The 18,886-nt window shown below is 36.3% G+C and overlaps 1 protein-coding gene across 1 annotated transcript in view; it reads right to left on the bottom strand.

Moving 5' to 3' along the window:
• The window catches only part of CEP192 (centrosomal protein 192), a 117,981-nt gene that overhangs the window by 17,338 nt on the left and 81,757 nt on the right, over positions 1-18,886 (bottom strand). Inside the window, exons 26-33 of the mRNA XM_045298291.1 lie at positions 17,731-17,821; positions 16,586-16,762; positions 15,211-15,471; positions 13,170-13,285; positions 10,219-10,328; positions 6,358-6,508; positions 2,567-2,745; positions 1,889-2,012 (exon numbers count right to left, since the gene is read on the bottom strand). Of these exons, the coding sequence (XP_045154226.1) occupies positions 1,889-2,012; positions 2,567-2,745; positions 6,358-6,508; positions 10,219-10,328; positions 13,170-13,285; positions 15,211-15,471; positions 16,586-16,762; positions 17,731-17,821 (1,209 nt within the window). The remainder of the gene's footprint in view (positions 1-1,888; positions 2,013-2,566; positions 2,746-6,357; positions 6,509-10,218; positions 10,329-13,169; positions 13,286-15,210; positions 15,472-16,585; positions 16,763-17,730; positions 17,822-18,886) is intronic.

Below are 18,886 nucleotides of genomic sequence, written 5' to 3'. Positions count from 1 at the left end.
CTGTCTGACCACAAGGTGCAGAAGTGACCAGTTTCAGACATCAAAGAACTAAAAATCAGATCAGTGGGTGCCCACCTTCCTGATACGATCACTGAAGACAAAGGTGTGCATAAGTAAAGGTGATGAAGAAAGCTGATGGTGCCAGGCTATCAAAAGATATAGCATCTGGGGTCTTAAAGGCTTGAAAATAAACAAGTGGCCAACTAGCTCAGAAGCAACAAAGCATGGAAGAAGCATAACAGCATGTGTGACCACGAGCTGTCGAAGGGATCTGGTATCAAGCATCAAAGAACAAAAAATATCATTGTAAAGGTGGGTGAGTGCAGAGTAGAGACTCAAAGCCCATCGGTAGGCAACTGGACACCCCCTTGCTGAAGGGTTGAGGGGAGAAGATGAGCCAATCAGGGTGCAGGGTAGCAACGATGAAACAAATAACTTTCCACAGTTGAAGTATGTATGGTGATGGGAGTCGTGTGAGCCCCTAATAAAATGATTTTAAAAAAAGAAAAACAAAAAAGAAACATTTAACTTTCCTCTAGTTCTTAAATGCTTCCCCTCCCCCCACTACCATGATCCCAATTTTACCTCACAAATCTGGCTAGACCAGAGGATGTACAGATAGCAACTGGAAACACAGGAAATTCAGGACAGATGACTCCTTCAGGACCAGGTGTGAAAGGGGCGAGGCCTGGAGGGTGAAGGGAATGTGGGGTGGAAAGGGGGAACCTACTCCAAGAATCTAGGTATTGCCTCCTCCTTGGGGGAGGGACAGCAGAGAAGAGGGCGGGCAGAGATGTCAGACAGTGTAATTTATGACAAAACTATAAGAAGCTGTGAATTATGATGGGTTCATGAGGGAGGAGGGGAGGGGAGGGAGGGGGAAAATGAGCAACTGATATTAAGGGCTGAGGTGGAGGGTAAATGTTTTGAGAATGATGAGGGCAGTGAATGTACATATGTGTTTGATACAGTGGATGTGTGTATGGATTGTAATGAGAATTGTACGAGTCCCCAATAAAATAATTTAAAAAAAGAAAAAAGAAAAGGGTCTGCTTATCCTAGAAATGTTTCCGTTTGTTCCCAATACAATCAAGTTAACTCAGTCAAGTTTACTCTCCTAAAATGCACATGTATCACTTATATACTCCTGTATAAGCCGAGTTTTTCCAGCACATTGTTAATGCAGTTTTTGTGGTAAAATTAGGTGCCTCGGTTGATATTCGGGTCGGTTTATATTCGAGTATGTACTGTAAATAAACTTCAGGTTGTTGTTATGCAAGGTTGCAAATTCTAAACACAAAGACCCCTCAGACTTGAGTGTTCTGTGAGACCAGGTTACCCTAAAGAGCTGCAGAGTTCCAGTTTCCCCTCACAGGATTCAGCTGTGTATAACGGTTAGCAACCATTTTTTTGGAGTGAGTTGGGGTTTTCTGGTTCAGCTTACAAATGTATGAACTCAAGAAAGCGTCCTTCTGTCTTGTAACCTATGTTACAACTCAGACTTATTAAAAGTCAGAAAACTTTGTCTACTATGTACCACAGACAAAAGCAGGTAAGTGACTCAACAGAAAAAAGGTAACAAATGGCAAAACCATTTAGGCTGCATTCCCAACTGTATTCCTCACTGTTATTTTGTAGCCAGGAAAACACTGAATTCTTCAACCCAGGTGAACATGTCCTTGCCACTCAGCTCAGTGGTACTCCTTCACCATTTCAGTTTAGACCATAGCTTTACGTGTTTAGGCATAAACCAGCACAGTGCTTTGCACACAGAACAATACCAATATTTACTGTATAATTTAACCGCCATATCATTTGAAACTTAAAGCATCACCCAAATAGCATTTGAGTACAATATAGTGGAAAACAGAAGAAAAGTCATACTTACTTTGGTTCGATAATTCCATGTTGGGGTGTTACTGTAAGGCAATGTGCTGGCCAGTATAGTTCAAATTTCAGTGACCTAACAGAATTATTTAAAATCTGGAAACATCGAGTTTTTGTCATGTCACCTATTGTGTCAGATAAATATTATTCATATTATTAGCGAGAAAGGCAAATATTAATGAACATAAACCCTAAATAAAAACATTAATGGACTAACTATATAAATTTCAAATTCTTGATAAAATAAGTCCATTAGTTACTCTCCTGGGAACTATATAGATACCGGCAATACAGAATAGTTAAAGAAAAAAGGGAATCTAAACATTGTTACCATATTCCTTTGACATAGACACATTTGTCCCTGCTCTGAACCAACTAATGAATGTTTAGGCCAAATGCATTTTCTAGAAAAGTGCCAGGGAAGAACTAATACATGGGGTTCTGTCATTTTAAAGATTTTAGAAGCTTACATTGAAGAATATGGTCTCAAATCAAGATGCTACAGTCAGATCTGAGTTAGGTCTCTAGTAGGTAAGAGGAAGACTTAGGCAAATAACAATCACAAGTCAGGATGCCAAAGGTTCACATGTATATATCCCAGATATGCCAAAGATCCAGAAAAGGGGAAAACCTGGGTTCTAGAATGCACTCCTGATGTGCTGTTATTTGTTATACTCACATGAACAAGGAGCTATCAAAATCAAGTGCTCGGGCTGGACAGTCCATATTTCTTCAGAATCTAGTTTATTGTGAGATGGGTGAACTGCTTCTAAAAGAAGTGGGGAACCTTGAGGACCTTTAACTGGTAAAACATCCAAGGAAACATTGCCACCATGTTTTCCAGAAGTTCCAAGTTCACTAGAAATTTATTTAATAATTAAACACACGGGAATTAAAATCAACAAAAAGCCAAATTGTGTCACATCTTATGCCAATTCCTGATATATCTGAAATGTATTATGACAAAAATTCTAGTATACATACCACATACTCTAGTAAATAAAAATACTTGACATTGTGTATACTTAAAGTAAAGAATAACAATATTGTGTTTGATGTCTTAGCCAAGAACCATAATGCAAGAAAGGGAAGTGAAAAACATGAAAATTGGCACAAAAGAACACCATACTTATTTGGAGATAATACTATAAACGGTCTGACCCAAGCCATGTCATTTTCAATTGGCTCATATGCATGTGGAAGCTGGACACTGAATAAAGAAGACTGAAGAAGCAGCGAACACGTTTGAATGAAAATGCCTGGCAAAGAATATTGAAAGTGCTACGGACTGCCAAAAGAACAAATAGATCTGTCTCAGAAGAAATACAGCGGAATGCTCCTTGGAAGCAAGGGCAGTGAGACTTTGTCTCATGCACTTTGGTCATGTTCTCAGGAGAGCCCAGTCCCTGGAAAAGGACATCATGCTTGGTAAAGTCGCGGGGCAACAAAAAGAGGAAGACCCTGAAGAAGATAGGTTCACAAAATGACTGCACAGTGATGGGCTTGAACATAACAATTGTGAGGATGGTGCAGAACCAGGTACTGTTTCATTTTGTTGTACACAGGATCACTATGAGACAGAGAAGACTTGATGGCACCTATCAAACATACAAAACATACAAACAAAACACAGACTTCAAAAGAAAATTATTGGAACTGACGGAAAGATCCAGCAGTGTCACGACATATAATGCACATGCAAAAATCCACCAGATTCCTTTACACTAATTTCCTGAAGAGGAAATCAGGAAAACAACACCATTTGTAATAGCCACCCAAGAGATGAAATACTTAGAAAGAAATCTAAAAGACTTATACAAAACAACAAACTACAAAACACCATTACTGTAAGAAGCCCAAATGCATCATGTTCATGGATCTAAAAACCCACTGTCATCGAGTCCTTTCTCACTCATAGCGACCACATTGAGCTGGGTAGAACTGACCCTGTGGGTTCCTGAGACTGTAACACTTTATGGGAGTAGAAAGCCTCGCCTTTCTCCTGTGGAGCAGCTGGTGTTTTCAAATTGCTGTTAGCAGTTCCCTACACCACCAGAGTTCCAGATTGTTAATGGACAGTAAGACTTAATATTATGAAAATGCTAATACTTCCAAAAGTGATCTACAAATATAATGTAAGCCTAATCCAGAGTCCAATATCATTCTTTAAAGAGATTGGGGGGAAATCACCAACTTTATAAAGAATCCAAATTAGCAAAGCACCACTAAAGAGAAACAAAGCAAGAGCCCTCACACTTCCTACTATCAAACCTATCAGACACTCATAGTAGTGGTACAAGGACAGACACATAGATCAATGAAACAGAATTGAGAATGCAGAAGAAAATATTTCCACCTAAGAACAGCTGATCTTTCACAAAGGGCTGAAATGCAGTAAATGGGGAAGAGACAGACTCTTTAGCAAATGGTGCTATCAAAACTAGATATTCATTAACAGAAAATGAAACTGGAATCATACACAAGGAATTCAAATTGGATCAGAGATTTAAAGGTAACACCTTGAAGTATAAAGAACTTCAATAAAAAAGGACAACCGTAAAGCTCTTAATACAAGACATAAATAAACTATCAACTGTAACTGAACACACACAAACAGCAGAAGGTAAAATAGATGACTGGATCTCCTAAAACTGGATACTTAACATCCTCTTAAGGATTTTAATCCAAAAGAGTTCAATGAGAACTCAGACTGGAGAAAATAGTTTTGGCAATGATCTATGAGACAAGGGACTATTGCTAGGCGTCATCCAGTTGGTGCTGACCCATAGTGACCCTATGCACAACAGAACAAACCACTGCCTGGTCCTGCATTATCCTTACAATTGTTCCTATGCTTGTGATCATTAGCCATCGGATGACTGCAAAACATGACAACAATGATTATTATGTGATTCCAGCATTACTAGCAAAGTTAAAATTTAAAAAAAAAATAGAACATGGCAAATGCTTTGAGAGTATGGAAAGTAAGGAACTCTCTCATAAACTGCTGGTAAGCCTGTAAAATGGTGCAACCACTGTGGAAAATGGTATAACGCTACCTCAAAAAACTGGAAATAAAAATACCACATAACCCAGTAATCCCTCTACCTGGTGTATATCCTAGAGAAATACGAGCTTATATCATTTGTAGCAATGTGTTGATTCATGGAAGCAATATTCACAATAGTAAAAAGATCAATTAAATGGATAACAAACAATTGTATATAAACACAACAAAATTCTTTGTAAGTTAAAGAGAAATGATTAACCTAAGAAATACCTTATAACATGGGTGAAGTTGGAGGACATTATACTGAGAGAAATTAATCAATGACAAATATTATATAAGACCACTACTGTACAAAGAATAGTTCAAAAGAAAATTCTTTGATGGTTACTAGTGGTGGCTAGTAACCAAACCCAGTGTCAGTGATTTGATTCCAACTCATATCGGCTATATATAGGATTTCCCAGACTAAATCTTTATAGCAAGAGGCAGGCTCATCTCTCTGCTGAGAAGTTGGTGAGTTTTAAGAGGCAATGTCGGGGCTTGAAGTGCAACACCTAGTCCATACAATAACTGGCTATAGGGCAGATACATGTTAACAGGTGAAAGGAAAAGCAATGTACAGGAAGAAGGACGTCAGTCAAAAATGATACAGGCAAGGGAAGACAATGGGAGAACCAGTTACATACATAACCCTGCAATCACGATGTTCTGTGAGTAGATGCATGGATAGATACACAGGTTGAATTGGGTGTGGGAGGGAAAGGGTGAGTATATGTGTATGTTTACTATAGGTTATTGGTCCATGGGACCTTTGTGCAAACAAATCCAGGAAGATGGTGGTATATACAGGGAGCAAAGTTATGAAAACATCTTAGTTAGGCTTCTAAGAGCAATGGTTACTCTAGGGCTGGGGCAGGAAAATATAAGATGAGCCTAGAACATCCTATTGTGTTAGTAAATACAAAAATGCTCCAAGAATAATGTGGGACACAGCAAAGGAATCAAAGAGTCAGCTTGAAGGGACTAAAGAATGATAGCAGATTATAATACACTAACTCCATGAATTCATTCTAATGAGTAAGCCAATGCAGGAGGAAAGTAAATCTCTTCCTCATAGTGGAAAGTCAATTAATAAATGTGAAACAGAAAACAGAATTAGAAATGTACTAAATCCTAATATGATACTAATGATTCAGGAAATATAATTAAAGTATGACAAAGTTTCATAAGGAACCAATTATTTTATAATCTTAACTATCCTTGTACAAGAGATTAATTTTACAGTAGAGCAGAAATATCTGTCAGACAACATCTTAACTTGTAATTAAAATATCACTGATGAAAGGCCATCTGTGCAGATGAAATAAGAAGTGGAGAATAAAAGATAATGACATACAGGCAAAGATCATCTCTACTATAAATAATCTTGAAATCTGTCAAAAGATTTATTTTCTTTTTACCTTTTAGATTCCAAGCTAGCTTTGGAAGATGGCTGAAGAAATTCTCCAAAAGAAATGGAATCGCTGAATTCTCCCATCACTGACAGTATAATTTTACGCATGGTTCCATAAAAAAGCTGAACATCATTAGGCCGCTGGGGAAGATCATATACTACAGTGGAAAATGATGTTTTGAGATGCATGAATCTTTACATAGTTACACAACAAAAAGAACCCAATATTATATACTTCAAATCACAAAATTTTTTAGGTTGAGTGTAGGTACTGACTGGCATGAAAATTATACACACCACACCACCACTGAGGAGGACAGATCAGAAAAGAAACACGGGTGTGTTAGACAGGGTTCTCTAGTGAGATAAAACCAAATTGCTGATAATTTAATATATTTATTTAATAAAGATAATTAGATATATAACAAGAAATGAACTGTTAAATTATATACAGATAGATAAATATATAATACAAGAAAGAAACAGTTAAATTATAAAGCACTACAAATGGCTCAATTCAACTCACTGCCATGAGAAAGTTGTGAGAGACTAGCAGTCCTTCAAGTCTTGTCTGCTGCCAGGTCTTCCTCTATTTATAGAGAGAGCTAGGCTATGTCAGCATAGCAGCCAATTACAAGGCAGGTCACCAACTGCCAGTCCCCAGCTCCAGAGATGTCTTAAAGGGACCTCAACTTACAGAGACACAGTCCACAGGTTAGACATCCCACAGGTAGTGTAGCCTTTAAATTGAGGCACAGAACAAGCAAGGCAGCCGCACACTGGTCCGATGATCAAAGAGCGAGAGACAAGAAAGACAAGGCTCACCAAGCCATTTATCTCTCTGCCCTTCAGTTAATCCCACTTGTGTTTATCGGCCAGGCTGGCACAATAAATTATCTCAACGGGTGAAGGGAGACAGCAGACAGTGTAAGATATGAAAATAATAATTTATAAATTATCAAGGTGGGGAAGGGAGGGAAAAAAAGAGCTGAAACCAAGGCCCCAAGCAGAAAGAAAATGCTTTGAAAATAATGATGGCAACATATGTACAAATGCGCTTGATACAATTGATGTATGGATTGTTATAAGATCTGTAAAAGCCCCAAACAAAATGATTAATAAAAAAATTTAAAAGAATTATTTCCTATCTAAAAAGTTGTAAACATTATATGGCAGCAAATATTTATATAAAGTTTAGTGTGGGCCAGTCAGTTTTAAATATTTATATATATGAGAAGCTTCAAAGAGTTCATGGAAAAATGGAATTAAAAGGTATGGAATTGAAATTCTTCCAAATATATTCTGAAGCCCCCTCATTTATATCTAAACTTAGTGAATTTTTTTCAAGTCTTTGAGGATTGAATTATCATCTCTACTTCAAAGATAAGAAATGTAAAAGCAAAGAGGTTTAAGTAATTGCTGAAGGGTACAGAATTTTAAGTGGCAGTCTCAGAGTTTTAAATAAATCTAGAAGGCACTATTAAATATAACAATATAAGATCCTAAATTACATCATTCCTACAATTTCTCTTTATTTCATATTTCAGAAACAATAAGTATCTCCAACTCTCATGGCTTGTGTAACTTGTGCCCATGAACCCATGGTTTCAAAGATGTACAAGTTAACAATTCATGTACTGGAGTCTAATAAGAAGTCCTACACATGTATAAATTCCTTAGTTCAGCAGTGTTTTACCAGTGACTAAAATAATGTTATAATCAATAGAATTACCTTTAAACCACATGGGGATGATTTATGATGTACTACAAAAAAATGATAATGATGTCTCTAAAAGTAAACCAAGGACATATAGTAACCATGCTTAGATAAAGGATTTTGAGCTCTCACTTGATCAGACCTAATGTAAGAACAAATTGCTCTTGTGACATAGCTCCGCCCAGCACTCGCCCTCTCATGTGGAGATCACTGAAGATATGGCTGCCAGTCAAGTGTGCTGAAGAAATTAGATGATGCCCAGCTACCAGGGAAAACTATCATCTGGAATATAAAGGCTTGTCTCAAAACAAGTAGCCATCTAAATGAGCAGTCACCTAGGTCCACAAGGAAGCAGCACACCAGCCTGTGTGAACCAAGGACTGTAAATAATAAAATCCAACCCTGGAGTAGGGAACAGTATCAAAGCCTAAATTCTAAATATCTGATTTCAAGAACACTATGGACAACAGTGGAAGACCAAAACCCATTTACAGGGGTAACATGGAGAGGATGTCAAGGAGTCCATGTAGAAATACTGTCCATAAACTAGAAAAGTTAATAGAACTAATCGCAGACAAAGAACATTTTAAGTGGATTTTAGCAGTGGTATTTAGGCTGGAATATAATATATTTTCATAAGATCTCCCCTTGAACCCATTTTGAACTTATCCTAAATTTTAATATTTCCTATTTTCTTCTAGATTGAGATCTTTCTGTTTTATGTGATCGTTGCTGCTGGATCCTTTTTCTTGTTTTTGTCCTTGTTTTGTATGTTTTTCTGTATAGAGAAGCTGAGATGGAGGAAGTTATGAAGACCATGTTGGATGAATGATTGCCTGTGGACAGGAGGCCCTCGTGGGGTAATGGTTACTCACTGGGCTGCTAAATGCTAAGTCAGGTGTTTGAAACCACTAGCTGCTCCTCAGGAGAAAGATTAGACTTTCTGTTCCCTTAAAGAGTTACAGTTTCAGAAACTCACAGAGGCAGTTCTATCCTGTCTGATAGGGTTACTGTGAGTTCACATCAACTCACGGGCAGTGAGTATGGTTTTGGGAGGGCATGGATGGGGAAGATGGGAGAAACGGGGAGTCAACACCAATTGGTACAAGAAATTAGAAAATATTCTAAACTTAACTGTGCTGATGATTGCATAATCCTTGATATGACTGAATATCTGGATTTTATGATGTTATTAAATTAAACTTAAATTAAATTTTTAAATATAAGCACTGTTAATATATCGGTATGCTTACCTATGTAGCTATACAAGGACACATTAGATTGTTTTCTTTTTTACCAAAATGAGATTTTACTATGCAAACTTTTAATTTAAAGTATTTTTTTCTTGATAAATGAAGAATTTCCTATGCCATTTAATAAAAATTCATATAATTGTTTATTTAAACACACTAACATTGAGTTAATGCTGATGCATAGCAACTCCCTGTAGGTTTTTGAGATGGAAATGGTTTACAGGAGTAGAAAGCCCAGTGTTTCTACTGCAAAACTGATGGTGGTTTTGAACTGCCGACTATGCGGATCATAGCCCAACACATAACCACTACATCACCAGGGCTTTAATGGCCTCAAAATATCCCATTGCACAATTAAACAATCTTTAATCTTAGTCATCTAGTTTAATTTCTATTATAAATAATAATACTGTGAACTGTGATGAAAGCCTTGAAACTTAAATTTCTTACACAATTAAAATCCCACAGTACATATATTTTAATGAGAAACAGACACTACTAAATTCATTCTACTCCTCTTGTTTACATGCCTAACCACAGAATAAATATTAGCAAAAGAAAAACCGAAACCCATTGCCAGTGGGTTAATTCTAATTCATAACAATATTAATAACAAATTAACATTTGTGTAACAAAGCCCTTTCAAATTTTAAGAGATATCTCTTGACAAAGCTACACAGATGAACTCTACATAGAAAGTTTGGTTTTATTCTATTTGCTAAATAAGGGAGTTGATTTTCAGTGAAGTACTTTATACAAAGTATCATGGGGTAACTGCAGGTCAAACTCCCCTGACACCATTATCTTAAACTAATACTTTTCATACTTACATCACATTATTGATCGTAGTGATTATTATAAAGGACCTAAAACATGAGATATGTTGAAGAAATCTTACCTTCAGTGACTAGCAGCTCATCTTGAAATGCTTCAGCAAAATCAATGTTCTGCAGTAGACTATGTTTTGGCAGTATCTGTTCTATAATCTTTGGTTTGTGCAAAAGGGCTCTGCCAGGAAAAATTTAATTCAAAAGTGGTTTTACATATAAAAAGGCCTCAACAGTTTTCATTAGTCAGTTGACAAATCCCACTGAAAACACTGACAATACTATGATAATTTCATGCTTTAAACCTAGTACGTGTTTTTTTTTTCACCATAAAAGTTTTTAAAGTTCCCTTAGAAGGGTATACAAGGTAGTAAAATTAAATAACTTTAGTAAAATACAACTATCGAAAGAGAATCCCTTAGTGCAAGAGTAAAAATAAGAAACCAGGACAGATAAACTCCTCAGGAACAATAATCAGAGTACTGATACCAGGAGAGTATGGGGAAGGAAGGGGGAGACAGGGGACACCGATCACAACAATCTACATATAAACCCCTCGCTGGGGGATGGACAACAGAAAAGTGAGTGAAGGGAGACATTGGTCAGTGTAAGACATGGAAAAAAAATTAATAAATTATCAAGGGTTCATGAGGAAGGGAGGATAGGGGAGGGAGGGGAAAAAATGAGGCGCTAACACCAAGGGTTCAAGTAGAAAGAAAATGTTTTGAAAATGATGATGGCAACAAGTGTACAAATGTGCTTGACACAATGGATCAGATGTATGGATTGTGATAAGTATTGTAAGAGCCCCGAATAAAATGATTTTTTTAAAAAAGAATAAGTTTAGATTCTTTAGGGGTTTCCATTTTTATCATTTGTATTAATTTGGTTTGTTATAAATTTGTCTCAGAAAAAAAGGAATATGCTAAGAAAACAACACATAAAAGGTATAGAGGGAAATATTTTTAAAGTTTTATTGATATATCACACAATTTAATTGTTCAATCATATCAAGATTTGTGCAATCACCACAATAATTTTCAGAACATTTTCTCATACTTATTCTTGTTAGCTCCCCATTTCTCCCCTTCCTCCCATGCATGCCTGTAGACAATTAGCAACCCAGTTACTATCTGGATTTCACATACACAAATCATACAAACCCCAAAAGTAAACTAACAAAAAGAAACCCAAGAATGACTAACAAAACAGAAAAATATCAATAGAAAAGAAAGCAGAGAATACTAAACACTGAAATGACTTTAAAGCAGATCAAGGGGAGATTTTTTTTAATGCAATAAGATATTGCATTTTAATCCAATGATATATGCCATAATTGACTTTACAATGGAGTCTGTCGAATAGCAAGGCTATTCACCCGCCTGGACTATGGTCAGAGGGGATTCACTAGAGTCGTTTGTAGAGACCCTGCAAACAAATGGATTTGGGACTTCCACTGTTATCCATACATAGCCTTCTGCAAATTGTTTTCACAATTTAGGCTCTGACAAAATTCTCTCCTCCAGATTTAGATTTTTTTCCTGTCCCCCACCTCCCAGTTTTACTGGACATAATGCACATCAATTTTTATTATTTTCAATCCTTAAATCACACAGGCTGGTGTGCTTCTTCCATGCGGACTTAGTTGACACCTCACTTAGATGGTGCTTGTTTGAAGACAAGCCATTATGATCCTAGGTGCTTTGCTACAGCACCTATATATCTTCGGTGACCTCTCCATGAGTGTGAGCATGAAGCAGGGCCATGTCATAAGAAGTAATTCTTCTTAGATTGGAGCTAGAATTACCTATGAGCCCAAATTCCACTCCTATATCTATGATTAACATATTTCACTTCAGAGACATTATAATTTTATGACAGAGAACAATATAAATCATCCCCCCTGGGGCATAAGGTAATTCTATTGATTGTTTCATTAATTTAGCCAATGCTATAGAATTGAATACACTATTAAGAAAAGGAAATTATACAAGTATGGGCCAGCTACGAACTACACTACATTAACTGTTGACTTGTACAGACTAAACTCTTAAGTGACTGCACACTATTTACACAAATGATGAGGGTTGGTGATAGGGTAAAAACTTTAAATAATATTCACCCGCTAAGGCAAAATATCATGCCTACCTGATTAATACACGGTATAAGAAAGGAGGTGGGTAAAAAAGGAGGAGATGCATTAAAATAGTAAATATATGGTAGTCCTGGACCAGTATTCATTGGGCACCAGAAGGAAACATTTAAATATACTACATGAAATATGTTCATCTGCCTCTTCCAGGGAATCTTTGAGGTGAGAGAACTGAAATGAAGACTTCTCTATCAATACTCCTATGCCCACAAAGGAAATCATATTGCTGTAAATTTATCACAGATTCTAAAACAATATAATGATTTCTACGATCCATTAAGAAAAGGGGGGGGCAAAAAGGGAAATGAAAACAAAAAACAAAACAAAACACTGGTAATCAGATTTCTCCAAATATGTTTCCATCTCTAAAACACATAATTTGACCTGTTATAACCTCAGGTGGCATCTTTTAAATTATTTATTTTTAAACATTCCAAGAGTCTTCAACAGATTTAAAAAAGGGGCGGGGGGATTTCTCAAATTATGCCTCAGAAAAAAAACACAAAGAATATAACTCAAAGGACTGTAAGTAAAGACTGGCATATAGATATCCTCTCACCTAGTAAGTTAATGATTTCCCTTGCTCACTAACACAAGCACTACTTGCTGCCTGGGCTACAGTGGCATTTAGACTGAGGTGTCACCCCTTAGTGTGAGGTGAGACTCGATGTGTGACTCAATCTCTGCTTGTACAGGTTTTTTGAGTCAGATTTTCAGTTTGACTATAAAGCAAAGTTACAAACACCAAGCAACCTCTACCTCCCCCTCCCCTTGCACTGTGCTGTTCAAGTACAAAGCTCAAGTTTGGAGTCATTTGACAACCTATCACTGTAAAATAGTTTACAATATTCTTTAAGATAAATAACCTACCTTCGATACTGTTGTCTTGAAATTTCATCACCACCAAATAAGTATATAGTTGATAGCTCCGTTGTAGTTCTACAACCACTCTCTCTGTCTGATGGTGTGTATATAATAGTAATATGCTGATCCAAGAAAAAAATTTGAGAGTTAAGTTTTTTCCCCCCCTTGATTACGAAAGTAGGTCAAAAAGCATTGCTGGAAAATAAAAAGATATTGCTTCTTGACATCCTCCCATCTAGGTCTATATACTTCTGAAGGAAGAGTTTCCATATTTTTAAGCCTTCGGGGAAAATCTTGGCTCTTTCATTTATATGTCAAAATAAGTTTTGCCATCCTCTAAGGACACAAATTGTGTTCTTTTCAAAATGTCCTTTGAGTTTGGGGAATGAAACAGAAAGAAATCTAAAGGTGATCGGGGCTACAGGATGGGTTGTGGGAACTAACACTAAGGGAAATATGGCTAGGACTATATTCCCTAAAAGAGGCGATCTGGAAAGCTAGTCTTCCACGGTAGGAAAGCCACCACTTCAGTAAGTTAGAGATAAAGTCCATTACCCTGCTTTAAATATCATTCCCATAGATTCTCCCTTAACAGCTATGCTGCCTTAAAGTGAGCACACGGTCGATTCTGTCTCCCTATAGAAGCAGACATTCTTGTTATCTCCTCCCATCCCCTCATGCCTTTCCCCAAAGGTTCCCTCACCGTGAGCCCAGGGACTTTACGGTGGTTACCACCCACCTTGTGACATATGTAACTACTGAATATGCATGTCTTATGGCTACCTACAAAGATCCCAAGACAGTAAAGATTCTTTCTCTCTACATGGACCTGGCTGCTGAGATCATGGCTGTCCCAGAGGTGAGCATGCTACCATAAAATGTGTCTCACTCCTTTATTTTATCTTCTCTATCTCTCCTATCTTCTATGACTTTACTATAATCTTTATATATTGTAACCATACATTGTGCCTACAGAACGTGCGGTTGTTAGATGCTGGTTTACTCTAACAATGTGTGGGTTAAGTTTTCTCAATGAAGAGCCATGCTCATCCTTGACAGCAGTGTAGCAACCATGAAACATACAACTTTCCTCTGGTTCCTAAAGGCTTCCTCTCCCCACCCACTACCATGATCCCAATTCTACCTTACAAATCTGGGTAGACCAGAGGATATACACTGGTACAGATAGGAACTGGAAACACAGGGAATCCAGGGCTGATGATCCCTTCAGGACCAGTGGTGAGAGTGGCGATAGCAGGAGGGTGGAGAGAGGGTGAGGTGGAAAGGGGGAACCGATTACAACTACCTACATATAACCTCCTCGCTGGGGGACGGACAACAGAAAAGTGAGTGAAGGGATATGTTAGACAGTGTAAGATATGACAAAATAATAACTTATAAATTATCAAGGGCTCATGAGGGAGGGGGGAGGGAGGGGAAAAATGAGGAGCTGGTGCCAGGGGCTTAAGTGGAGAGCAAATGATTTGAGAATGATGAGGGCAATGAATGTACAGATGTACTTTACACAATTGATGTATGTATGGATTTTAAAAAGAGTTTTACAAAGCCCTAAAAAAACAATAAAAAAAAAAAAAGCAGGTGCATTGTCGCGATGGGAAAAATTCCTTGGAGCAATTTTCCTAGGCTTTTTCCTCACCAGTGCAATTTTTAGTTTTCTAAAACTTCTTGATAACCCCCTATGTTTTTCAAGAAAATGTATCAATATTACTAAAGGAACTATAGTCTTTAGCCATCCAATGACTACAGAGGCATTTAACATGTTTTGTTTTAGAATAAACCCTTCATGCATCAACTAGAATCCTAGTAGCAATATCTTTGATTTACTCCTTAAGTACGTAATCTGATTTGGAATAAACTATTTTGTAAGCCTAAAAAATTCAACAAAGATGTGAGTGCATATGCATAGAATTTATAAATGGATTTAAAAATAAATATACATTTCTGCACTGACATTCTGCTTATAAAATACCTATTAATTTACTCTAAAAATTAGTTCAAATTTTAAGGGAGAAACTTTTATGCTTACTTTTTGTGTTCTTTCCTTGAGCACAAATTGATCTGGAAAAATCCTCATCACTTTAGGATCCAACAAAATTTTTTTCTGAGAATCCTTAAAACATACTGCTTTAACAAAGGCTGCTCGAGAACCAGTGTTCCGAACAGAAAAAACAACTCTCCGTTCTTTACCAGGAATTAGGCCATTCACTGCAACCATGTAATGGTCAGATAATCTCTTAACATTTTCCAAAATAAGATTACTTGTTCCTCCATATCCAGACAAGGGTATCTAAAAGCATAGAATAAACACGTCCAAAATTGTCTTTATATAATAGATAGCAGAGGATTAAACTGTATAAAAAAATTTTGTTTGGGCATCCTGGCTAGTAATATTCCCATTTTCATAACAACATTATAGTAAAGACTTTTATTTTATGGGGAAACAAATCAAAAAACTGCAAATGACTTACCTTCCAATATACTAATTATGTAATTGTTAGAATAGTCAAGCTTACATAACAGAACAATACAAAGATTATCTTTAAATGCTTAAGTAAATCATATTGATATTTGTAGTGTGCTTTGTAATACATGAAGAAAAAAAAGAATTGATGGATAACTATTAAATATATAATAAAAGCAACATTGTTACATGCTGTCCCAACCATTTTGAGTCATGGTGACCCTATGTAACAGCAGAATTGTTCCAGGGTTGTCTTGGTTGTAACCCTTAAGAGGGTATCTAACCCAAACTTGCTTGGCTGTTACAACAATTGGTTCTGCTCTAGATCATCAGGATATTCATTTTCTTGAAAGTCTTGCTTAAGAATTCAAATTATTATAAGCAAACTTGAAATGAATAAAAGTCTATTCTGGATAATCTGAAAGAAGCAACCCATGTTAGTCCTCTGGCCCTATTTTCTTCCCTCAATAATTAATAATTTTTAAACTATATTTGCTTTGAAAATATTTACATAAATGGGTTTAAATAATTTTTTAACTGATACTGGGAATAAAAAATATATAAAAACTATTGCCTTTATATACCCAGTATCTAGAACAGATTTAGCTAATGATATGAATAATATTTGCTGAACTGCAAGAATGAGAACCATTACCTAAAATAGCTCACACCTTGACTAATCCTAAAACATGCTAAATAGTTGGTATATTTCAAAATTATCAAATAAATAATTTAAAGGCATTGGAAGAGAATGCTACTTACACAAATACTATGTTGCCTGCTTTTATTAGAATTCTACAAAAATATAATTCCCAAACTTGTTTTTAAATTTAAGTTCTTGTTTGACTCATAAAAAAGGAATATATATAAATTTACCAAAATTAAACCAATTGTTACGAAGTCATAAATTACAAGGAAAAGGGAAATAAAATAGTCTTACTGTGAACTTAACGCCTAGTTGAGATCTAATTCCAAGTTGTTTAATTTCTAGTTTAGCCAACATACAAGATAATCGAGTAGGCGCAAACAATACAGAGATGTTAATGTCTTCTTCTGGATGAATTCTGATCTCACAATTACTGGTCAATCGATCTTCTGAACCAAAAATGTTCTGAAGCTACAATTTAAAAATAGGCATTGCTTAAAACAGGGCAGTGGCAGAAATACAGCATACCATATAAGCACATGAAGAAATTTTCTCAATCACTAGCTGCCTACTGAGAAATGCAAATCAACCATGAGATACCACTTCACCCCACCATTGACAGCAAAGTCAAGAAAGAAAAAAATAACAAATGTTCAATGGGCTGAAGAGACACTGGAACCTGCAGACACTACTGGTGGGACTGTGCATCAGTACTACCACCGAGGAAAGTGATATGGCACTTCCTCAAAAATTGAGACTGGACGTACCAAATGACCCAGCAACAGAGCTACCTAATAAGTACCCTACAGATTAAGGAACACAGCATGAAAAATATATGAACACACATGTTCACTGCACCACTATTCTTAATAGTAAGAAGGGAGAAACAACCTAAATGGCCATCATGGAATAAATGAATAAATAAGCCTTGGTACACAGATACAATGAAATAACTACACTTCGTTAAAGAATAATGATGAACTGCGAAAAACCTCAAGACATGGATGGACTTAAAGGACTATATGCTGAGTGAAATTAGTCAAAAAGAGGGCAAATGCTATACGAAAGCACGGTTATTTTTTAAAAAATCATGACAAGGTTTTCATATGAAAAGAAACAGATTTTAAGGTTAACAAAAGAGGGAGGGGTGAAGTGGAGAGGGAAAGCCATAGGCTAGAGGGTAGGTAAGTGTTTACTTTGATGAAGAGGAAGACCACATTCTACCAGAGGGAAATGGGAGAAAAGGACGGGGAGGGAGACAGAATAAGCCATAGGGAGATTTGATAAGTTGGTTAAAATGATGAATGCAAAACAATGATTTGATATGTAAACCCCCATATAATTTACAATAAAAATAAACAATGAACATATCTCCACATTTAAAATCTCTGGGCTCAGCAAAAACATAAAATTAGAACTAAATCATGCATCTTACAAACCTGAAAGCAGTCCTGATCTTGCCCTCTAATAAACAGTCGTAAATGTTGAGTTATAGATGTAGAATTATTTCTTAGAGCTAGCTTTTGAAGCCTAAAAACAATCACATATTTTAATAAGAACACAGTGTTCCACTTGGGATATTGCTACAATTATATAAACAATCAATGAATATTCAGAAATGAACTGATCACACATGCTACCTTCACAACTTGAAGTTCTGCCACCACAGTTCCAGAACTCCGCATTTCTGAAACCACGGGTTTAAAACCCACCTTTACCAGAGGAGCCTATTGGCTTAATTTCTTTTTAGCTGCTTTTCTTATTTATATAGTAATATAGGGTAACACTGTCTTATAAAACATCAATCAATGAAAATCTAGATTAAGAAATGCATTGTATTATTAAGTCATTATCACACCTAACACAAATACTAGCTTTCACAGATATACAGTCTTAGGCATATTGCTCAGATTTTTCACTCCAACAAGCTCATCTGCATAAAGTACAATGCAAGTAGAATGGACAAATGATTATCAGTCAACTGTTAGTAAACAAATCCTTCAGTCTTTTAAAGTATATGAACATTTCTTCACTGAAAAATAAATAATGCACTTAATAAACTATATAAATTGTGGTCCACAAAGTGTTAGAAGGGAAAGGATTTGGAGTTCCCCACCTAAGAATAAAATCCAAGACCAACTGGCAATTCTGCACTATGCACCTTTTTTTCCCCCCAAAAAAATAAATCAAATAAACTTTATTGACTTAGCAAAATCTTGTAATCTTAGCTTTCCAAACTTCTTCCTTTCATTGATTTATTTAATAATAAACTTTTCTGTCCTGGTAGCATTGTGGTTATACATTGGGCTGTGAACAGAAAGGCCTGTAGTTCGAAATCACCAGCCATTCTTTGGGAGAATGATGAGACTTTCTACTTCCATAAAGAGTTACAATCTCATCAAGTCCATGGACAGTTGTACGCTGTCCTACACCGTCACTATGAGTTGAAATGAACCCGATGGCAGTGTGTTTTCTTTTCTTTTTTTTAAATTTTAATCAATTTATTGGGGCTCATACAATTCATCACAATGCATAGATCAATTGTGTAAAGCACACCTATACATTTGTTGCCCTCATTATTCCCAAAATTCGCTT

This window comes from Echinops telfairi, unplaced genomic scaffold (genome assembly GCF_000313985.2).
Source record: "Echinops telfairi isolate 266 unplaced genomic scaffold, ASM31398v2 ScPeMD7_4;HRSCAF=17, whole genome shotgun sequence".
Lineage (NCBI taxonomy): Eukaryota > Metazoa > Chordata > Mammalia > Afrosoricida > Tenrecidae > Echinops > Echinops telfairi.
This window is presented reverse-complemented; position numbering and strand designations above follow the sequence as displayed.